Source organism: Sander lucioperca, chromosome 11 (genome assembly GCF_008315115.2).
Source record: "Sander lucioperca isolate FBNREF2018 chromosome 11, SLUC_FBN_1.2, whole genome shotgun sequence".
Taxonomy (NCBI): domain Eukaryota; kingdom Metazoa; phylum Chordata; class Actinopteri; order Perciformes; family Percidae; genus Sander; species Sander lucioperca.
Window position 1 is genome coordinate 8,196,909 of NC_050183.1, and position 24,342 is coordinate 8,221,250.

At 39.5% G+C, this 24,342-nt stretch overlaps 1 protein-coding gene and 1 long non-coding RNA gene across 4 annotated transcripts; one reads left to right on the forward strand and one right to left on the reverse strand.

The window, feature by feature from the left end:
* The first annotated feature begins 1,989 nt into the window (after positions 1-1,989).
* LOC116055427 (C2 calcium-dependent domain-containing protein 4C) lies at positions 1,990-23,588 on the forward strand. Of its 3 annotated transcripts, none has more exons than XR_004898865.1 (3): positions 1,990-2,254; positions 3,199-8,554; positions 23,558-23,588. XR_004898865.1 is itself a non-coding variant. In XM_031307421.2 (2 exons), exon 2 carries the CDS (start codon positions 3,255-3,257, stop codon positions 4,497-4,499), a length of 1,245 nt encoding a protein of 414 aa, XP_031163281.2. In that variant the 5' UTR covers positions 1,990-2,254; positions 3,199-3,254; the 3' UTR covers positions 4,500-8,925. The 3 variants fall into 3 exon arrangements, 1 of the variants encoding a protein (XP_031163281.2); XR_004898866.1 differs by lacking the exon at positions 23,558-23,588 and adding an exon at positions 13,397-13,427 and having other exon boundaries at positions 3,199-6,077; XM_031307421.2 differs by lacking the exon at positions 23,558-23,588 and having other exon boundaries at positions 3,199-8,925.
* On the reverse strand, positions 4,928-15,006 carry LOC116055428. The gene is made up of 3 exons (XR_004106286.1): positions 14,833-15,006; positions 12,444-12,447; positions 4,928-4,939 (listed from the first exon to the last, which is right to left on the reverse strand). It is a non-coding gene; the product is annotated as an uncharacterized LOC116055428 (long non-coding RNA).
* Positions 23,589-24,342: the final 754 nt, after the last annotated feature.

A 24,342-nucleotide genomic window follows, 5' to 3' on the forward strand; every position in this document is an offset into this window, starting at 1 on the left:
ATGCCACAGGTTTATCCTGCTCTCTGGATCCGGATTTCTGTGTGTGTGCATATTTTTACTAATGCATGTGTAAACAGACATGGTTTGCATGTGGGTTGGTAACTGTTAAATCCATGTGAACCTTTGTTGTCTTTAAATATCAAGACAAATGTTTTACAAACGTAATTTATAACTGTTGCATATGTATTATGCTTCAAAAATTACGATTCCAGTAGAATCGTTTCTTTATTGGAATCGTTCGGAATCGTATAGAGGATTTGGATATGCACAAGTTTTAGTTTCCGAAGCAGCCAGGCGCTTGTTGTGTTGCAGCCTTGGAGCACAGTAAGCAGCGCTCATGTGTGGGTTTATTTTACATTGAAAAAGCCCGGTAAAACTGCAATTGAAAAAAAAAATACCATTGAATCAAAATAAAACTTTCCTCTTATTTGTGAAAATAGGCATGTGACTTGTTTCAACTCCACCCCTCGAAGAATCGGAATTGAGAATCGATAAGAACCGGAATCAAAAGGAAGAATTGGAATTGGAATCAGAATTGTTAAAATCCAAACGATGCCCAACCCTAGCCACACCCCATGCACTATGGCCACATCAGAAACAAAATAACACAGATATATCCTAAAGTTACAAGTACAAAAGTAGTGCATCGACCAAGTGTAATAAATTAGGGGAAATACGACAAATTCATTTTTTCATTTAGGCCAAAAGGCCCCACTGTGTTAGCACTGATAAAGGAACTTAAGGCTGACATTATTGCCATGACATTTAGAACAAATATTAATGTCCCCCTCTGGGTGAATTTCAATAACTTTGATGATCCTCTGACTTTTCATGGAGGCACCATCAGGTCCATTTTTCATTTGTCCGATACTTTGGTTTATAACCAAATATCTACACAACTTTTGACATCAGCCTCAGCTGTACTTTGTGTTTTGTGATGAATACAGTTTCCTAACTTTAATTTGTTTCTTATGGAGTCAAGAACATAATGTAATAGAGAAATACTTCAGATTTGATACGACATTTTCCTGTGCTATAAAAAAGGCTGAAATTAATCTCATCTTTCATCTGAGTGAGGCAGAGACAGGCAGAGCTGACACCTCTTCCAGGCTTATTCACATGAACTGTTTTAATCAGCGGTTTGTCAAGCTTTTATTGCCACTGTCCTTGCTGTCACTAGATATTCACTCTCTCAGTGGAAATCTGTCCATTTCTAAATCCCTTCATGTCAAGCCAATGCAGAGCTGTTATTGGCTCTATGCAACTGATCTTCGATAAGACAGCGGTCTGTCCCTCTCAGTCCGCAGGTTACTTGACTTAAAGCAAGCAATCTGGACAAATAAAGGTCTTTTTGTCCTGTAGATCAATGAAGTCAGCGGGGCCCTTCCTATTTTAGACTGACAAATGAATTTGTTGCCATAGTAAAGTTTCCAGGGAAACCGATCAGTTGGTTGAAACTCAAAGACAGACAGACGAAAACAGAGAAGAAGCTAAATTGAATTAAACCACACAGGTGCATGTGCTACGCAGCATTGTCTGCTCAGCTGCATGTGCTTTTCCAGGTCAAACTGTCTTATTATAGCCTACATAATGATTTCCTGACACACAGAAGCTATGTGCTGTCGGGGCCATAGTGGGGGAAAATAAAATCCAAAACAAAACGGTCTCTTTTGATGAGGATTGAGCTGAAAAAACACAAAGTGTCATGTCTCTTCTTCACTTTAATGGTGTTCATGTCTTTGGGAGAAAGTTTGACTGTAAAGAGAGAGAGTGTCATGTTAGGCTGAATGATTGAGATGCAACAGAGTGGAATCAATTAAAAGAATTCTTTTTTTAATCCTTGGGGAACAAAAACAAGATGAGTAAAGCAGAGTGGCAGTGATCTCCTTATTATATGATATCGTTATTATATTAAGTACAGTTGCAGCACAAATATTCCCATAAAACATCATGATATGGAGCAGTGACTTAAACATGTTAAACCCACCTGAAAGATTCATCTGCCTCTGATATGTATCCAGTGTGTTTTCCAGTTGGTTTGGCTGGGAAACACGGAAGCGCACAGTTTGATCTTATTGGTCAGCTGCAGCCCTGTGCCGTTTATAAAACGCACACAGGACAACAGGAGCTCCGGAGCTGAGACCGTGAGGGCGCAGAGCAGTGCCGCGGAGCGCATAGGCTTTACCCGGGGAGAAAACACCTGTTACTGACGGAGCAAGTGGACAAAGACGTGTGTGTCTCTTTCTGTAGCGCGGTGAGTATATTATTTATACTTTTCTGCAGACAGGAGAAGTGTGTTACCCCCAGACTACACGAAGACAACGGATTTGAGAGGTTTTGGAAAACGGACTGGTGCGCAAATGGAGGAAGCATCGCACCTGTTGAATTGAATATCCGCTTGTAACTTTTATTGAATATTTTTCTTCAACTTTTGTACTTTTAACTATTACGTTTTTAGTTTTAACTAATTGGATTAATTAATCCTAGAAACATTATTATTATTTAAATTCGCAAAATCGACTATACATTTTTTTCTCTCTCTTTCTTTTCTCCACCTGCCTTAGGCTATATGTTTAAAGTAAAAGACAGAATGAGATCTGTTTTTTGTTTGTTTAATGAATAAAATGCAAACGATAAGGGGGCATAAATATTTAATATCAATACAACGCTGATAAATGATAAAATAAAGAATGCGACTTTAAATTTGGTCCTTTAAAATAATAAAAAAATAGTACCCTTTGTTGTCAATCTATTCCTAGACTGACTCTGTATTTACACCACCAATCAATGAAGCCTCTCTGCTGTCTTAACACAATTATGCCTGTTTCATTCTTTGTAAATACTGTATATTGTATATTTGTCTGTTCAAAGACTTCACCTTGCTGCCTGTCGATAATACGTGTTGGTTGTTAGTTCCCTTGCCCTAAAATGCAATAAGCCAAGGAAATGAACTGCAGTTCAAGAGAGAGTTTTTCTCAAATAACTACAGCATCTGTAGTCAATAGCTCCAAAAGTTTAGTATGCTGTAGTGCAATATTTCCTTTTTTTATTAGTTTTAATCGTTTAGATGCTTAAGGCTTTATCTGCATCATCAGAGCTACACCACCAGGTGTTATTTTTATATCTCTGCTCCCTGTAGAGTAACCATCCTCTGATCATTTACCCCCCCCCCTCTCCCCCGTGTGTTATTAATTGCAGACAAACCTGACTGCACCTACTCCACACGCCCACACATCCCACTGTCTTGTGGGACCATGTGGGTTCTTGATAAGATCCGTGGGTCGGTGGAGACCGGCGTGCTGCGTCAGGGGGAGAACGGAGACAATAAAAGCGTCGCCTACAGCAACGTTCTCACCCCCGACAAGATCCCAGACTTTTTCATTCCTCCAAAGCTAGTCAGTGGCCCCCCAGAACCTGACATTCACAATGTAAAGCCCAAAGAAGGACTCCAACCCTCAACTTCAGAGCAAATTATCGGCAGTGGGAAGAAGATCAGCAGCCCAAGAAGTCCACGCCTGGTATCCAAGATAGCAGGAGACACCAAAAACTTGCTCAGAGCAGCAAACCGTCACATTATACAGATAGAGAGTGCCGATGATGTTGGAGACACCAATGCAGACCCTGGGTCGCAGACAGCAATGTCCCTGCCTTATGTACCCAAGACTCAAACACCTTATGGCTTTGCAACCCTGAAGGAAAGCCCCCACACTCGCCGTAAAGAGTCACTTTTCCACTGCGAGCATACCAGTCCTATCACCTCCCCAAACCCCCAGAGGAAGACCCAGGGGAGAAGCAGCGAAGGGGGAAACCACCTGAACCCAGGTGACTTCAACACTTCTCACATGAATCCGTATCGCTACTTCAGCGGAGGGGAAAGTGACACCTGCTCCTCAGCTGAGTCTTCTCCCTTCAGCTCTCCCCTGCTCTCCCGCTCTGCCTCCCTGCTCAAGATCTTCACCCATGAGACGCAGGCCAAAGTCGGGAAAGTCAAGCGGACGTTCGCTCGCCACAGCTCCCTCTCCACCGACGAGTGCAGCTCTGCCGAGCCCAGCCCCAACATCCAGCGACGGCTCCACGTCCCCTCATTGCACGGTGCCGGAGCGTCAGACCACGGGCTCCATCGGGAGCACACCATCAACCTGCACAAAGGTGGGACGGTGAGGATCAACGCCAATTACGACTCCAGCACCTCCCGTCTGCTCATCCGGGTCCTGGTGGCGGAGAGTCTTTACGACAATCACTTTGACATCAAGAGCATTAACTGCTGTGTGTCCGTCTACCTGAACCCGGGCAAGCTGCAGAAGCAAAGGAGCAACATCATCAAGAACAGCCGCAACCCGGTCTTTAACGAAGACTTCTTCTTTGACTCGATAAGCTTGGTTCAGGTGAAGAACCTGTTAGTGAAGTTCAAGGTGGTCAACAAAGGCACCAGCCTCAAGAGGGACACCCTGCTGGGAGAGCGAGAGGTGCCTCTACCCAAGCTGCTCTCAGGGGTTTAAAGCCACAGGACCCGGAGGTCAAAGGAGGCAAAAAACAATGAATGAAACTTAAATTAGATGCTTGCACTGGTTTCTATTCAAACTGCTCTTTTTATTCCCTATAGATGAAAATGGTGAACATTACAATGAAGGTGGAGGTAGTGAAATATTTTCCTAGAAGGAAAGTGAGGCTTTGTTTTTCTTTTCTTTGTTGAGATCTAAAAATGTCGAAAATGAACATGTTGATGTTACATACGTGAGCGGATTAAGGATTTATGGTGGTCAAGGCTTGCCTCGTTCCTTTTGCCAATAATGAAAGCTCATTAAACCAAGCCAGGCTCGACAGCAACAGATGAATTCAACAGATGAAAGGTTTTTTTTCTGGACAGCCAACTTCCTCAGCCTGGTCAGGTTCAAAGGTTTGATGACACCTGTGCATCAGCCTGTCTCGGTATCCTTGCCTGGACTGTGTTCGCCATGTGTGGCATGGTTTTATTATTGTAATGTGGCATAAATCCACAGCAGCACAGGATGTGATTCTACATTACCTACACCGTGTGTTCCGCACAAAGATGCTTTTGTAAATCAGTGCTTTGAAGTGGCAATACATTCTAATGTGCAAATGACCCTTTGATCCCAGTTGCCATGGCCCACTCCTACAGGGGACGGTGAGGGACAAACAGAGCAGCCACAATAGCCACATTTACATGCACATCAAAAATGCAAAGTCCTATGAATGCCATTATCCGATTATGTCAGTCTAATTATATTCTTAATAACAGAAAATAGAACTGCATAGAACATATGTGCTGCCAAAATCTCTACGTTTTGTCTGTAATTTAGTACAATTGAACATTAAAGTAAAAGGTGTCCTGTGGAGGTTTCTAGTAAACAAAAAATAATAATAATTGTACTAAATGTACTTAATTGCTGTTTGGTTAAAATCTCTTGAGCCTTTTGAAGGACGTGTGTGGACGTTCCATCTGCAGTGTGTCAGGCATGCCCCCATCCAGTGTGGGCACCTTGATTAAATCCTGTGCAACTAGGCAACAAGCTCTTGCCACATCTTCACTCTGCATTAAGACCGGTAGGCGATACCTCTGTGTTATTCTGCACAGATTCTCAATTCCAAGAACAACCAAGACAATTGTTTTTAGTCGGTCACACAGCTTCAGTCAAACATGTAAAATCTGTCTTACTAACATTTGTTTTGATGTTGCAACCTTAAGAATAGCATTTAACAGATTTCACTGCTTTTTGGTTCATTTTGATAGCAGTGGGACAAGAAACAAGGTGATTAAAAGTCACACTTTTGCTGTGTAATCAAATTAAACACATCCGTCATGTAAACAGAATTTAATAGTCCTCAATTTATGCAACCAGGCTGCTGCCTTAGTCACAGTATTGGTAGTGGACAAATACATGCATGTATGTATTAAATGTCTCATATAAGAAGAACAGAGCACTGGTGTGATCCAGATGCATGGCATGAATATGTCACTGAGATACTGGTGTTTGCATGACATGCTCAAAGTTTTATGAAACCCTAAAGCCTTACTGTGTGTGTGTGTGTGTGTGTGTGTGTGTGTGTGTGTGTGTGTTTTGATTAGCATGACATTTTGTCCAAAGTAGTTGATTTTCTATGTAAGAGATGTAGTGTTTTGTTAAAATGCTTTTGAATGGGTTGAAACGTGTGATGGATTTGTACTGTATATAACTACGTGTTTACTAGTTTCTACAATTGTCAGCAAAATACCAATTATGCACCAACGAGTGAGCAGTGCTGATGAGAAGCATTTTAATTATGTCTGTTTTAACTTTAATGAAGCCCAGGGGGAAGAGGTGAAAATGTCAAAAACTAAATAAGGAAAACAATATTGTGTTTTGACAGCAGCTCTTGCCTCGGAGGAGAGCGACTACAGACATAGAAGAAGTCTGAGACATCAGAGTGATGCTAATTACTGAGGTGTCTTACACACTGCCCCACTTTACTTCTGAGAGGATTATTATCACCTGGTGTTTGTAGCTCACTTGTAGCACTGTTCTTGATGTGCTCTATATCCGTTATATACAGTGACACTGTTGGTTGGCTTTGTTATGGTGTGAAAGTCAGTAAACTGTTGTAATCCCTGTTGCAAACATACAGTGCCTGCTCGTAGAGTTATTGTATTTTCTACTCAAGCTTCCTAAATTGTACTGAACCCTGTTATTACCAAACCCTTTCTGAGGTTTCTTCAAGCATGATTAACATACTTCAGTAGTGTCAGTAATGACTTTCAGTGGATTCATATTGTGCAGTGGTGGGTCGCCTTGTGCTCTGATTCTAGATGAGGATTTGCTGCCGACACAAATGTTTAAAATAATACATCTGAAATATAGGCGATATGTTCTGCAAACTGTGTCCTATTTTTTTGAATAACTAATTGCTTTGACCGTTTTCATGTGGCTTATCATTTAATAGAAATGCAGGAAGAAAAAAACAATAAACAATTATACTACTTCAGGCCAGGACTTGGGCCACGTGTCTGAATAGAACAACCTTATAGCATATCTGAAGACTTGTAATATAATGAATATAATGGTTACACTTTTGAGCTTTGAAAAAAGTTTTTCTTTGACTTTCTTTCTTTTGCCTAAAGATTACAAATGTTTGACAAGCAACCAATTTTGGACTGCTGTCTCTGAATGGTTTCAGAAAAGGCAGAAACCAAAGACGAAAATGTAGGCTTTACATTTCACATTTAACAACACAGCACCACAAAGTTGCATCACTTTTTGCTGTCATGAACAGGGGACTTATTGAATTGGTTTGTGCACTTTGTATTGCTTTTGTGGGGGATTGTGAGCTCAGCTGGAGGTTTCTATCTAACAGAAATATATTGAACATTAAGAGGTGATAAGTCTGGATACGACCCCTTAAATGCGTTTTTGAGGTAGTCACAAAACATTTTTTGTTTTTGTAAAATGTAAACACTCTTCCCCGTTTAACTAGTAGCTTTGCTAGCCAGTGAATGGCCTCAAAATTGTTGGATAGATTAAAAATGGGAAGATAACTTTGATTTTTATGGGGAAAAAATAGGTGTTGTCAGTGGAAACTATGTAGTTACTACCTAATTCATATAAAGGGGTAATTCTCTGTTTTTATTTCTACTTCCATTAGTCTAAGTAGGTTTAGTCTCCTGCTACCATTAGCATGTTAGCCTGTTATGTTAGCATCAATTTTAAAGTGTAGCTGAAACTGAAGGAAATTTTATTTGGTTGTTTTCACGGAATAGGTAAAACTCGCTTTTTTGCCGAGAGTTAGATGAGAAGATAGATATCACTCTCATATCTGTAAGCTACGTAAATACTGAGCTAGAGCCAGGAGGCGATTAGAATTAGCTTAGTGTAAAGATGGGAGACGGCGTGAAACAGCTAGCTTGGCTGACTCAGAAGTTAGTGAAAACAATACGCCTTCCAGCACCTCTAAAGCTGATTAATTAACGTGTTATATTGCAATTGTTTAATTTATTCACAAAACGAAATGCAACAATGATAAATTGTGGTTTTATGGGGAGTTAGGCCTACGTGCTGTAACTAGTAGCAACCAGTGCCGTGACTTAGCAAACTATTCTTTTAAAGGTGACATACAGAAGTCTTAGACAAGCGGAAATATTGACCTGTTGGTGGCGCTAAATAAAATGTCAGCTGACCTTCAAAAGTAATCAGGATTCTCCCTTTGAGGATCATGAATATGTGTACCAAATGTTATGGCAATTCATTCAATAAATATTTCACCCTGGACCAAAGTGTTGAACCAACAAACAGACAGCACCATACCCAGAATCACACTGATTGTGTGGTTAAAAACAAGGTTGGTTATTTTGGTTGACTTTTGTTTGATCCACAGAGGAGAACTTTTTATTCAGCCTGCTGGTGGAAATCAGTCCTTGTATCCCTGCACTCAATAGCTGTTTAATTAAACAAAGGGCGGAGAGGCTGGACTGATGACATTTAAAATGAGAATTGAGTAAAGTGTGTGTGTGTGTGTGTGTGTGTGTGTGTGTGTGTGTGTGTGTGTGTGTGTGTGTGTGTGTGTGTGTGCGTGCGAGTGTGTGTGTGTTTGTGTACGTGTGCGTGTGTGTGTGTGAGTGTGTGTGTGTGTGAGAGAGAGAGAGACAGAGATTGAGAGTGGTGGTCAGCTTTGTTAAATATACTGTACATATGCTGAAGCATCCCTCAAGTCTTCCTGTCTTGACAGGTTCTCTCTGAAAAATTAAACTGAAAAGTGCCCGTCCATTACTTGACACTGAAATCTTTAATTTATTTTCGATGGAAGCTGGTTTCCATGTGCAGTTGCTGTTCTTGTTGTGTGTTTGGCCAGTGCAGGTAGAAACTTTTTTACTGTAATGCTACCACCACTACTGTGTTAATGGATGTGAAATACTTTAATTAAAGGAAAAGTTCCACAGCATCTCTGCTCATGTCGTTATTGATTTACAGTTCATCAGTGCACTTACCTAGATGAGGTGATGATATTTGTGTCAATTAAGTACAGTAGAAAGTAGAAAATATTTTTTAAACTTTTTTGCTTTTAAAGCTTTTATAGCGTTTTGTACAGTGGCATAAACAGGAAAAAAGCATTATTACTAACATGCAATACCAGTTAAAACAATACGTGATAGCAATCGATAAAAACAAATTAAAACAGGGAAAAAGAAAACAATATTAAGACAAAAACAAATATGGGCTAGCTTACTGGTAACATTGGAGGATTCAAATTAAGTGGTTTTATTGCACCTGCTAAAAGATACATTTAAATAATTTTCACCCAGAGATTTAATACCACCGCTCTAAAGGAAACTTTTTTTAATGGGTAGTATCACTGGCAATTTTGTTTTCTTTTTGCTAGACTGAATAAAAATGACTAGAGGTGCTGACTTTTGTCGACCTATAATGTTATTGGTCATCTTTATCAGCTTATTCAATTAGGTTTCCAAACCAAGACCAAAGACTAAAACAGACTCAATAAATGATCTATAAGATAGTGTCATAAATTTCTAAAATTGTTAAAGACATTAAGAATAACAGATTGCATCTGTATTAATTAGTTGATAAGCTCACGTCAATAATCGTTCCATGGTACTTTTACCTTGCTTTAAGGTGTAAAGGTTAAAAGTGCAAAAGTGTAAAGTGCAGGTTGGCTTCTTAGTGTTTTAACTGAGGCAACTATACGGACATTTACCATGAATAAGAGATGAAGATGTGCTTGTGACTGAGAGAATGAAAACAACCCTATGCTTGTCAATGTTCAGACTTTGAGTAAATTCCCAACATTTTCTGTCAGGATAGCATCACCTCATTTCATCTCTGCTCTGCCTCTGTCCTTTCTGTCTTTCTAATTACTTGATTCACCACAGTAATGTGACACCGTCACTCCCTCAGACTAACCCCAAATCTTGTTAATGACATCTTCCCACTTAAAATCCCATATAACAGAGTTTTCAGGCCTCCTGTCCTTCTCGATTGCTGTGCCTCTTCCTATTAACAACAAACCCAAACAGAGATATTAAACATCTCATCTCTGCCATGCTGTCTGTAATTAGCAGGGTAAAAGTACTGCACCATCACCATTAGCCTCAGGGAGGAGTCAGTCTTGGAGCTGCATGTTTGGAGAGGAAGTGCGTAGGAGGCCTAAGGAGACATGAACTGTTACACACCAGGGAAACAGTAATGGCTGCTGCCAATGTCACATTTTCTATGCATCTGCTTATTTGTCCTTTTCAAGAAAACAACTTTAAAGCTCCACTCGTCGGGCTTTTTATATTGACAACAGCAGCTCAAATGTATAAAGTGAAATTGGTCGCTTGTATTTAATCTGCAGTTCCCTTTAGTGCTATGGGAACGGCTGCAGGCCCTGGAGCTCACCGCCAGTGTTTTAATTTGACTGTTAAAAAGTGTTTAGACAATTAAAAGGTATTTATTTAGAAGCGGGCTGGCTGCTAGTTAGCTAACGCTAGCATGCTATTCCACCAAGTTTCCATGCTACATAAATAAGCCAGACAGAGTTGTCCCTCATCTGGCGATAGAAACCCTGCTTTTCCCGTTCTGTTAGCTCAGAGCTCCACAGCCTAAGTCCACAGGTACAAATTAGTTTTGCACCAGATGTATCGTCAAGAGTGTTGTGAAAGTCGAGGTGCGCAGATTCGCCACTTTGTGATGCGAGAGAGCACATATGTGAAGTTGCAGTGACAGATTCGAGAGGTTGTAATCACTGAGTTGTGGTTGTGATGGAAAATGAACCAGAGTAAAAAAAAAGTATACGAGTAAATGTTGCATTATAAGTTTGCAGCTGTCATTGTGTTCATGTAAATATCAATCTACACATTTGTGAATTATTTTTTCTGTAACTTCACATTCAGAATACAGGTGTGTGAACATTTCTTACAAGTTCAGATTTTTTTTACAAGCTCTCATGTTTTTTTTCTTTGTATGACTTCAAATTCAGATCACATGTGTGTGAATATTTTTTACAAGTGCAAATTAAATTTTTACAAGTGCAAATTTTAACATACAAGTTCAGATTTTTTCTCCCTTTTTGCACCATATTTACCTTCATACAGTAGGCTACTTTCCAACTTCTACCTGTGGACATATTGTTATGGTGTTTGTATGCACAAAAAACAGCTAATGCGTTGTTATCAACTGTTATTGCTAACAATGGCAGCAAACCCCACAGTGAAACTCGGGTGTGACGTCTTTCCCAGCTCCGGCTTGGAGTTCTGAGGTAAATGGAACGCACTAAAAACATTAAGCAGGTGTTTGTTTACCATATTCACCTTCTAGCTTAGCGTGTTAGCATGCTAACATTAGCTAATTAGCAATAAACACAAACTACAGCTGAGGCTGATGGGGATGCCATTGGTTTTGCAGGTATTTAATCATAAATATAAACCATAAAGTATCGAGCATAGTGAAATTGTTTTAATGCAGTTTAGATGAAAAGACAGAGGCTCACCAAAGTCAGTGATTATTTTAGAACAATATAATTATTATATTGGGACAATGAATTTCCGTGCAAGATATCAGGGCAATTCACTAAAGTTGTTGCGATATTTCAGTCTACTCTGGACTACAGTTCAGAAACCGGAAGCGCGTGCTGTTTTTTTTTATTTTGAATTTTTTATCTGCAAACTTTTACAAGCACGCAACTTCACGAGGAGGAGGGGCTGGAGGCAGCTCCTCTCTGTGCACTGTAAAAAATACACTGTTGTGTGTGTGTGTGTGTGTGTGTGTATATATATATATATATATATATATATATATATATATATATATATATGATATAGGTTTACAGTGTTTGAACAATTGGGCATCATACTTACAAAACATATCAAAAAGATATTACCATCCAAAGAACATTACAACATTACTTAATGATAAAAAAAATAAAACTCAAGAAGAAAGGCACTTCAGTACATAAAGAGAGAAAAAAGAAGCAATGCCAATTGGGAAGCGAGTAGACCTATGACTTTTTTTAGACTGGTTAGCTAGTAGTCAGCAATGTTTAAAATAAAGCAAAATGTTGCAAAAGAGGAGTTTCTTTAAATCTCCAAGGAAAACAATATGAGAACAGATAAAAAACCTCCTTCATCTAGCTAAGTCTTGCGGTCGTGTCTGTTCTGCATTATAACTGTTAAATCAAGTTCAGCTGTGAAAGACTTGTTACATTTACCAGACACGTCGTCGTTGGGGAACGGCGACATCTATCTAACGTTACTAACCGGTAAGGCAGATCATTTATTATTTTGAGATTGTGTGACATGCTGTAACCTGCAATTTTTGTAACATTATTGCCAAACACAGCTAAAGTTAACCCAGTAACGTTAATGTAAGCTATATGTTTGGCTTTTAAGGGACGACGTGCCATATTATTCACCTCCGTTGTGAGATTTGTTTTTCTTTAATCGTGAGAAAGCACATAACTTGTCTTGAAGAAGAACAAAAATAACCTCAAACCTCAAAATAGCCTCAGTGTCGGTCACGACGCTGAAGTTGGCTTCCGATTCACAGCGTCGGATTCAGCAGGGGAACATAACGTAGCTACATTGCTGAGGGACTGATCCTCCGTTTTGTGAACCTCTTTTTGTATTGAAAGCGTGGTCATTAAGGTAAAGTATTAATTATGTCTAAAACACACTTAGATTTGTGAAAGCTGTATTGTCTTTGTTATTTCACATTGAAAACCATTATACCTAGACTTATCAAATATGGACTAAATTATCTCAGAGAGGCTAAAGATTCTTAAAAACATAGTTTCAGATTTGTGAAAGCTTTATTCGTTATAATGCAATAAAAATATATTTTCCTGTTTTTTTCATATGTAGACACATTGGACCAGGTCCAGATCCAAAACCAATGTACCCAGACTTGTCACACAACATTTCCACTATTTATTATTCAGGATCCCACACAAGCAACAGACTCATACAGATCCTCTTCGTTCCCAATTTATCCACACACTAAAACACTATTAGGTTTCCTGTGCCAGCTGCACACAAGACGATGCCACTGCCTACACCCGCTTACTGTGGCGACAAGAAAATGTTTTCCAATATCCCTCATCTGCCTTTCTTCATTTCCATCCTCTGCCGGATGTCTCTCCCAGCTTGTAAATTGATTTATAATGCTGTCCTCCTGAGTAGGGTGGAGGATGGGGGAAACAAAATGGATGCTAGGGGTCTGGGAGGATGGGTGCAGGTTCTGGGTGTGACGTGGCAGCAGCAATGAAAACGTATACTATGTAGGGCAAATTAGATTGGGTCAATTTCTATCGCCTGCTTCCTTGAATTGAGGGAGGAAAGGTTTAGGGCTGTCATTGGCTTTGGGATTACTATGGCAACCACAGAGCAGAGTAGTTCACTGAGTGAAGGAATGAGGTGTGTGTGTGTGTGTGTGTGTGTGTGTGTGTGTGTGTGTGTGTGGTGCAATCCAGTATAATTGCAGCACGCTGTGTATGGCCTCAGGATTATGTCATATCTCAACAAACATACTCCACGAGCAAATTATATAATTGCTTTTGAAATGTCTTTAAATCCTTGCAGATGATCGCGATGCACCCTTATCTCTAACATTAGAGCTAACGTTATAACCTTAGCTAACATGACTAACATTACCAGATTACACATATTTTTGGCATGTTTAAAGCTACATTGTGTAAGAATTACTCCTATCTAGCTTTGAGATCATATATCGCAATCAACTCTCTCTCGCCACGCAGTATTGCAGCTACGGTAGCCTTCACGCTTCAAAAAGCGAAGGTGTACAAAAGGCCGTCTATCAGCCATGGTTGTTGGAGTTCATGGATGAGTTCATGTCGGAGAGTGGCGCGGACGCGCGCTTCACACCACGAGCGGGCACGCGCGCCACCTGACGTGTTACCTGTTTAAAAAATACTTATATATCTCTTATTATATAAATCTTACATTTGTTTTGTTTGTTGGACTATATTTTGCTAGTAAGCAGTGGGGCTACTGTACGTTACAAAGTCTAAACAGTGACAATGGCTTTCTTTTAAAAGGCAGATTTCCCCAAAACTATTTGCTTAATAATTTCAAGGTTTGACTGGCACAGCAACATTTAGGCTTAGTGAAATGTCAGTTACAATCACGTGTTAATTCAGTCCTTTATCACCACAGTCAGACAGAGCGAGAGCAGAGAGTTAAATACAGTCACACTGAGAGACACCTATACAAAGGAGGTTATAGATAAGGAGCATTAGTGCTGTATTTATCACCTGGCAGTCAGCACCGTTAATGATCAGCGGCTGCTTCTTTATTGGCCTGACCTCCAATGACCATGTCAGCGTGGCCCTAACAAGTAAGGTTGTCAGACCAACGGTTCAGAACCTAAAGGTATTCAGTTTACCGTCATAGGAGAGTTTAAAAACCCAGAATGTTTTCACATTTGAGAAGCTGGAACCAATGTATGGAATGCCGCTTTATTTAATATTATGATATAAATCAATGTGGACTTATGAAATGAAAGTCCGCTTAAAGGTCCCATGACATGGTGCTCTTTGGATGCTTTTATATAGACCTTAGTGGTCCCCTAATACTGTATCTGATGTCTCTTTACCGAAATTCAGCCTTGGTGCAGAATTACAGCCACTAGAGCCAGTCCCACAATGAGCTTTCATTAGGACGTGCCATTTCTGTGTCTGTAGCTATTGAGGAGGAGAGAGGGAGGGGCAAGGCGGAGGGTGGGGGTGTGGCCTTGACCAACTGCCACTTTGCTTGTTTGAAAGCCATGATGTCTCTCTCTCATGGGTGGGCCAAATTCTCTGGCCGGGCAAAGCAGAGAAATGGGAGGTAACTATGACCTCATAACAAGCAAGATTCCAGAACGGCTCATCTGAGCTTTCATTTTCTCAAAGGCAGAGCAGGATACCCAGGGCTCGGTTTACACCTATCACCATTTCAAGCCAATTGGGGACCTTAGGCAGGCTGGGGGAACTCATATTAATGTTAAAAAAACTCATAAAGTGAAATTTGCATGCCATGGGACCTTTAAATAAATAAAAAAACGATTTATTTATTGAACTATATTGACTCATTTATATATTTACATTTATTTATATATTTATTGCCTCATTTATTTATTTCAAGATGTATTCATAGGGTAATTTATTTATGTATTCATTTATTAAATATTGAATAAAATGCCATTCCCATACCAGTAAAGTGATTTTTCTGAAAACAATGTTCAAACTATTATTAGATTTTTGTTGTCAATTTAATTAATCGATAATCTACTACTTGTTGCAGCTCTAGAATGGATTGAATAAACAGTTGATTTCAAAATAAGATATTAACCATTCAAACAATTTGGAATATACTCTCATAAAATCACTGATGGAGTGAATATAAAGCTCATGGGAAAAAAATAATTAGTGTAATTATTCATGTTGAGATGTCTCATTTAAGGGCATCAGTACATATTATTGGTTGCATCATTGAAATATTGACTGATAAAGGTGAAGCATTAGGCTATATTGAAACAAAACAATCAATAGTCATTGTGGTTTCCCACCTTTTTAGTCACCTTATCATCACTGTAGTGATGGAGGAGGTACACTGATGTAAAATATTGTATGCATTTGTCTTCTCTGATTTGTCACTGATAAATAAAGGACAGGAAAAAGGCTTCCTCTATTGATTTGAACGGAAAAACAATAAACTGGGTGAAAGGAAATGAAAGCAGTTTCATTAACTAGTAATCAACTTTCTGTAGACAGGGCAAGGGCTTTTTTCCTCCCTAATATCTCGTCATATTAGGATGATATTGAGGTACTGTACTGTTTGTTCTTTCACAAAGCAGCAAATTACAACAGTGACAACATCCTTATCAACAAAAGCACATGACAATCTTTCTTCTTCATATCTCTCTTTAAACCTCCGTCTTTCCTTTTCACAGCTTCACGGGAAAATATCACATATTTCAATGTTACAAGGTTCGTTTGTCATTCAACAACCAGTGTTGGGCAAGTTACTTTTAAAAAGTAATTTGTTACTAGTTACTTCTTCCAAAAAGTAACTAAATTAGTTACTCAGTTACAAATTATAAAAGTAACCAGTTACTTCAGAAAGTAACTATTGCGTTACTTTCAAGTACATTTTTAAATGCTCAAATGTGCCCACCACATGTTTTGTCTCAGACAAAGCATGTGGTGGGCACTATCTCCTTCTCCTTCAGTGGTTTTGGCCACTAATTTCGTGGAAGCATGCAACGTTGAAAGATGTTTGAGTAAGTTTGAATTACTTGACAGCGATGTGGATAGGCACTTTTGCCCAGGGCATAATGTGCATTTCACGATTAAAGTCGTTCCTTTAATTTCTTGGAGGGAAAAGTAATGGCTATACTTCCATTTAGAGAAGGCTACTTTTGGATTATTTGGGCTCGCCATACCTGTCTCTCGTTGACTGACTCGCTTGTGGTGTTTGTTGTGTGTCAACAGTAACAGTACCTTAGTGAAAACAGTGTGTAGTTCATTTTTAGCAACAGTTTGCTTTATTTGCAATCCTTTCTTACAATTACATTCCAGGATATGTTAGTGTCCCTTCTCGGCCCTTTCTCACAGAGAGTTTTTGGATCAGAATAAAATCTGTTTCAGCCTAACGTTACTACTGTGAGTCTGTCAGTCCGTTCAGCTTTACAGATATAACACATAATGAACAATTCCAGATACCCTAACACATTTTGCACTGTGCATCTGACATCACATTTTCACTCAATATGATCACTACTGCTGTCATTACTAAACATTGTGCCAAAATATGAACAATAACGTTGCCGTCAGTGGGCTTATTTGCTAACGTTAGCTACCATTACCTCCGAATAATCCAGCAATTAGATGGTACCCTAGGATACCGTTACCCGAAACAGGTGATTTAACGTCACCACTCATTTTACACACAGTTTATCAACAAAACAAAATGCTACATTTTAAAAAAAAATTAATTTTGGTTTTGAGCAGTATGCATCCCCACTAACCTGGAAAAAGTTTTAAACCGTAACGTCAATACAGCGTGTCGGGGGAATACATCTCCTGCAGCGGGGAGTCAGAGGGACCGCAGCGTTCGCTAATGTTGGCTTCTTGTCTCATCTGGCGATTATGACTTTATGACTTTTCATAAACAGCTAAAGGAATGTATATAGCGGAAACCCTGGGATGCCTATGTAAACATCAGAGTAAACACCAAGGAAAAGGTTAAGATGAGCTCAAGCAAGCAAGACCATCTCTGCAACCATCTCATGACTACGAGGCGCTCATCAGGATAGGGAAATCATCTTACCAGTATCCTGCTGACTCTGTTAACCTGGCCGGTTGCAGACTGATCTCAATAAGTGGCGTATGTATGACAATTATATAAATATATGCCAATTCGTATGCCATTTTGGCATGTTATCAAGATGCATAATCGCTTTTTAGCGTGTTTATCAACGCCGTTTGGCCTCCATTGACTTACATTACCTTGCGATTGCGTGTCAATTTACGCCATAGCGAGTAGTATGAAAGCCCGAAAATCTGCATAGGGAGGTTAGTTAGGTTGGTGGATGGGTCAAACAACACAGTACTTTCACCCAGCAGACCGGGTATCGTGTCCCGCGTGTCACGTTTCCTAAACCCAACCGTTGCTTTCTTCTTTTCCTAAACCCAACCCCGTTATTGTTTTCCTTAACCCAACCGTCCCGTTCTTCTTTTCCTAAATCCAACCCCGTTATTATTTTCCTAAACCCACCCGAAAAGCGATTGTGTTTTGATAACACGCCAAAATGGCATACGAATTGGCGTGTCATACATACGCCACTTATTGAGATCAGTCTGCAACCCGTCTGCTGTATATGGCGTAGACATAAACGCAGATAGCTCAAAATGTATACAGATAACACGCCACTTTAGAAAATGGCGTGTATGTTTACGCAAAGTCATGTCACTTTGCCAGTTCAGTGCAGCAGATTAGTAAAAAAAATCGTTCACTTTGGTATACAAGCATGACATTTGGCACAGATACTCTCTAAGGGCCACTATTTGGGAAAAAGGTGTTGGCCACTCAAAGATTCAATATAGCGGCCATTTTTCAAGATGGCCGCCATTGCTATTCAATGCTTATTATATCAATTATTCAAACAGTGATCCAAGCATAAAATTAGGCAGAAATACTCTTCAAGGAACACTCTTTTGGAAAAAGGTATGTGCCACTCAAAAATGTCAGGATGGCGACCATTTTCAAGATGGCCACCATTTCTGTCAAATAGTCATAATGTCTGCTTTGTCTGCCTCCTCTCCTTTGACATGTCCGGCTTAGTTAAATTTGCCAGGGATATAAAATCCTCGCCGGCATAGCTCTCAGGTTCGTTGGAGTACACAAGCCTTTCTACCACGGCAAGGTGCAGTCAACAGAGAGGAAGGGCCACTGTTAGAAAAAGGAAGTGGCCAGTAAAAATTCAGGATGGAAACCATTTTTCAAGATGGCTGCATTCCTGTCCTATGTTCATTGCCACTGTTTCCAAATAGTTATACAGAAAATATGCCACAAATACTCTGTTAAGGCCACTTTTTGGAAAAATTGGATGGCCAATAAAAATTTCAAGATGGAGACCTTTTCAAAGATGGCTGTCATTTCGGTAGTATGTACACTTATGCACACATGCATGTTAGCAAAAATACTCTAACGGCCACACTTTTAGAAAAAGGCAATCGCAAAAATTCAAGATTCATTTTTCAAGGTGGGTGTTGCTTTAATAGTGTACTCTGTTGGGACTGAGTTAAAAGGAATGATTGAAAAAAAAAACAACATAAGTTCTATTCACATTTTTACCAGCTCAAACGCCTTGTGGTTAGAGTGTGCAACCTGAGATTGAGAGGTTGTGCCCTGCCGAGTCATAATAAAGACTGTTAAAAATGGTAGCCAAGGCCTCCCTGCTTGGCAGTCAGCAAGTGTTGTATTGGGGGCAACATATCCAGGAAGGTGTACATATACATCATGGTCCAGAATCAGGAAATCGTCTCTCGGCCCACCGCAAGGCTACTTACTTTTTTATTCACATTTGCAATTGCACAGTTCTGTGCAAGTGAAACCCAATCTAAAACATTTGCATCTTCCACGGCACTCTGATTTGCAGCCACACTTGGCTAGTTGTTCACAACTTTGTGCAACTGGTGCATTTGTGGTCCAGAAGACCCCCCATTGTTCACCAAGCTTTTTCCATCCCCAGTCAGCAGGACTCTCTGCTTCTGGCTGACGCTGGGTTGCTTGACCCCATATGCAGCCTGCCTGATATGCAGCATGTTTAGTGTGTTGAAGCAGAGCTGCTCTTGTTGGAGGAATGGCTTCATATTAGAGTTTAGATTCTCTGCCTGAGCCCGAGCCCGAACTGGACCTGACCCGAGCCTCGGGCCGGGCTCGGACGCAACGTGCACAGGCTCGGGTAGGGTCAGGCTTCATTTTTTGGGCCCAATCTAAGCTCTACTTCATATGGCCTCTGCTTTCGGGCAAACATGTCAAGTCTAGCCTCCACAGCAGTGAAGTCACCAGTGTGCCCTGGTTATGTAATGACGTTCACTCTATTAAACAAAACCTTCCTTAACACATTAAATTGAGCTCTGACAGAAATGGTGGCCATCTTGAAAATGGTTGCCATCTTGAATTTCAGTGGCACACACCTTTTTCCATGAGAATGTTCCTTGAAGAATATTTGTACCAAATTTGATGGTAGCATCACCATTTGAAAAATTGATGTAAGGATTCAAGAGAAATGGTGGACATCTTGAAAAATGGTTGCCATCTTGAATTTTTGAGGGACAAGCAACGTTTTCCTAAAAAACATTCTTAAGAGAGTATTTTCACAAAATGTTGTGCCTACATCACTGTGAGCATTTGACAGAAATAGCGGCCATCTTGAAAAAATGGCCGCCATGTTGCATTTTTCCCAAAAAGTGACCCTTAGAGTATCTGTGCCAAATGTCATGCTTGTATACCAATTTGAACGATTCTCTTGAAATATGCTATTAATCTGCTGCACTAGTTGGGGTTTTCAAATGTAAACACAGAGGAAAAGGTGAAGATGGCTGTCAGCTTCAACCTACGACTACGAACCTGACTACGTGGACAAGCAAGACCATCTTTTTATCAGAGCTGACAATGAGGCAAGCATGGAGGAATTGAACACAGACTGCGAGTTCTCTGCTGGACATCCTGCTGGCCAGTTTGTAGGCGTTGGTGAGCTGAGTGGCCTCTGTGCCTCCTTCGGTTTCCAGCAGGATGTCAGGAGCCGTGGTGTCCTTGAGACTTTGCTGGATCCTGGAGTTCTGGTGCGGGGTGCCATTCAACAGGGTAACTCTTTTTATGTGTGCCGATCTAATGGCGACATTCTGCTTTATGGTGAATCATGCACAAGTTAAAGGAGCTGATGGGAAAACATTTCACTGGAATTGTACCTCGTACGATTTCATGTGACAAATAAAAATTGATTGTTGGAAGTCACAGCAAGCATTGTTTGTTGTCCAGATGTATCAGTCTTGATAAGAGGTGGCATACAGATTAGATGGTATACCTTGAGGTTGCCATGGTGACTGGCAGGCAGCAGACACCTGTGAATTATCATTAGTGCTACAGCACTAGGATCTTAATTAGAGACGCAGGGAGAGAGCAGAACCGTTGTGCGTTTTACCAGCCCTTTATCAAACTACTGCTTCATAAAATCAAAGAGAATTAGCTTTCAAATGAGCAGGTGTCATACAGAGAGGGGGAGGGATGGAAAGAATGAGTATATTTACACAAACTCTGGTTGGTTTGAATGTAATCTGGTCCACAGGGCATTTTATGCAGACTTAGGGGTGAATAGCCTGTCCGGGCTGCTTCCCAAGCAGGATTTTTTAAATGTCTGCCTGCCCACATCTGCTCTATTCATGTTTCTGGATGACGCCAATGGCAACATTTGGGTTATTTTAATGCTGCAAATTGGATTCATCCAGCAGAGTTTTGTTGTACATATACATGCAATGACAATAAAGAGCTATCTAACATTACCATCTCTGAGCTCTCACAGCTACTTCTGAAGAATTTTTATTTTGTTGTTTTTGACTCACCAGTGCTACACTGACTTCCACAGGCAGTTTTATCACTTACTTATAGCTTTCCTGTTTTGACCCCACATACTTGCGTATATACGTCATTTCGTGACCTGAATCTGGTCTCAGATTTAAAAAATGTATACTTTATAATTTCAGATGCTTTAATAATGCCTTACTTCCTTAACTTGTATAACTCAGCCTGTTTAAATAAAGGCAAGAGAGAGGTTGTTAAAACCCTGAAAATGTCTTATTTATATCCAGCTCATTCAGATGAAACACAGTTTCATTCCTGCTGATGAGTTATTCAGTACCATTTTGCAGAAATTTCTTTCAGTTTCTTTTTCTGATTTTAACATATTACTCATGTCATTGATTTCTAATTTCTTAATTTAATTCACAGTCCTGCTGATCTCGCTGCAGCTTTATACCGTAAAAGCTCTCATTTGCTCAAAGTACCTCCAGAGAGTGCTGTGAATGTGTGTATTCATTGTGATTCAGAACCAATATATAACATGTCTGTTGTGTCATCTTCCCCTGATAAATTATTCATCCTTATTATTGTTAACATTTAATTATCTGCATCATCTGGCCCCCAGGTAGATTTGTTAGCAGAGTTTAAGTTAGAGATGATTACTTTCTTTACCTACTGTAGACAAACAAGAGGTTTGAGAATGAAGTGAACCGTTAGATTTAGACTTGAGCAAACAATTAATTGTCTTATATTATTGCCTTGTTAGTTAATTGTGTTGTGTAGCAGGAAATGTCAGATCGGTGCCTCTTATTCTGCCTGTCACATCTTTTAATGAGCGAGCAAAGGAGGTTTTTAAATTGACTTTTAAAATTGAAGCTCCTGTGGAGAAGGTTTTCATGGAAACTCTGGAGGGTGCTTATTGAGAAAGTTAATGTTCCAGGCAAAGTAGAAGGAGCTTTGTTTTTTTTTTTGCGAACAGCATTTAGACACACTGTAACCATTTTATATCTTTAAATCCTTTAAAAGATTGACAATTTTTATTTTTATTTGCAACAGTAATGCTTTATCTCTTAATAGCAGCTGTTGGGCTTTTTAAATGTAGCCTATGTAAATGTGGAATTTTTTAAAGCTTAGATGCTTTTGTAGAAATCGTGCATAGTAGTGGTTTTGAATTGAACAGTGCATACTACTGTATGGGATTAATGTTTCATTCAACTGAAAGGTTTCTTTGCATGGTTAGTATGGCATCTTGATGTTATAGCTACAGCATGGTGAGGTGCATCCAAATGTTTTGTACACAACATATTTATTAATAATCATATCTTACACTGGAAGAAAGCAGGGCAAAGTCTTTAATTTCTGCATGGATCAGATGTACTTCTGAATACAAACTGTACTTGACTGTATGTAGATAAACCCTTTCTCACAGATGAATGCCTTAGTTTGATGATGTAGAAGTGAACAATCAAAACAAGAACTTTATTTTTATTAAAGGAGTCAAACACAATGTGCAGGCATCCAATGGGCTAGACTCCCCAGCATCTGATTTATCTTCACTGCCCTGCCAGACAGCACAATGCAATGTCAGTTTTTATTGCCTAGTTGTATGCAGGAAACAACACTTTCTGCCAAAGAAAATGTCATCAAGTTGTACAAAGATATTCATTCTACTGGTGCAGCCGAACGCAACCTATTTTCCCATTCCACAGTCATCTACACTGTCCACACACGCACACACACACACACACACATACACACACACGCACATATATATATATATATATATATATATATATATATATATATATATATATATATATATATATATATATATATATGTACAGTGCTGCTCATAAGTATTCATGCCCATGCTAAAGTTGACTAAAAAAAGGAATAAAAAAATCATCTTTTGGAAATTGATCTTAATGCCTTAATTAAAAAAATTAGGAAAAATCCGACCTTTTAAGGACACCAATTTGTTTTGTGAATGAATAATGTATTGTAAATAAATAAATGTTCTTCCTTAAAATACAGGGGCCATAATTATACATACCCCTATGTTAAATTCCCATAGAGGAAGGCAGATTTTTATTTTTAAAGGCCAGTTATTTCATGGATCCAGGATACTATGCATCCTGATAAAGTTCCCTTGGCCTTTGGAATTAAAGTAGCCCCACATCATCACATACCCTTCACCATACCTAGAGATTGGCATGGTTTTATTTCAGTTATCCTAATAGCTAACTGAGATCCATATCAATGCAAATCAAACCAGCTAGTATACCAGGGTTATGACATGCAGCAAAGGGCCTCAGGTCAGATTCGAACCTGGGGCGCGCGCTCTCCCAGGTGAGCTATAGGCCGCCCTGTCCACATATATTTCTGTGAAACGTGTTATTAACTGTTGACTTAGTATGTGTGCTCTCACTGTTCTGTGCAGCTGGGTGTGGCAGTGCAGGTTAGTGATGTTTGCACAGTTCATGCGGGGATAAGCAGAGAGAGAGAGAGAGAGAGAGAGAGAGAGAGAGTTCCGGATTTAGGAATGTTAGCGACTCTGTGTTGATCGCCTAAGCGTGTCTCTATAGTAAGCATCCAATTAGGGTTATGTTGGAACAAATACAATTTTAATAACATTTTAACGTCTAATACTGTGCAATAATATACTAAGGCTGTCTAGTTCTACACTGTGACACATGAACAATGCTGTTTCTTTATGTATGTCTTCTACATGGATCATCATCCGGTGATGATTTGCGACTTTTGGTGACTTTGTCTGGGACTTGTAGCTTTAACTTGATATCATGTTAGTAGACATAATGTGCATATTTAAGACCCCTTTACATGGTTGTTGTTTTAAAATGTGTCAGAAAAAATTAGAAACGTCTGTTGATATTAAAAAGACAATTCAGCCAAGGAGTTGCATTAGATAGATACGTACAGCTGATAAACTATGCTACAGTTACTAGAAATGACAAACCATCTTTAGTTTAGTTCTGTGTGAAATAAAAGTCCCATTGTTTAAAAAAACATTACTATGAATTTCGAGTGGTAAATCTTGACTGAAACACATCGACAAAACCAAACAGTGATGTACTTCTCTGTATTTGTTTTATTGTTTTTTGGAGGACAATTGGGGAATTTTATTCTGCATGTTGACAAAACCTTGGATTTTAAATTCACCCACTGTGCCATTGTCTCAAACAGTGCTGCACAATCGTTTTTTCATCGTCCTTGCATAATCAACTTGCACAATAAACACATCATGAAATACTGCGACA

Bases quoted from the DNA above. Each gene is read 5' to 3' on its own strand.
- LOC116055427 (XM_031307421.2), top strand. From the start codon at position 3,255: ATGTGGGTTCTTGATAAGATCCGTGGGTCGGTGGAGACCGGCGTGCTG.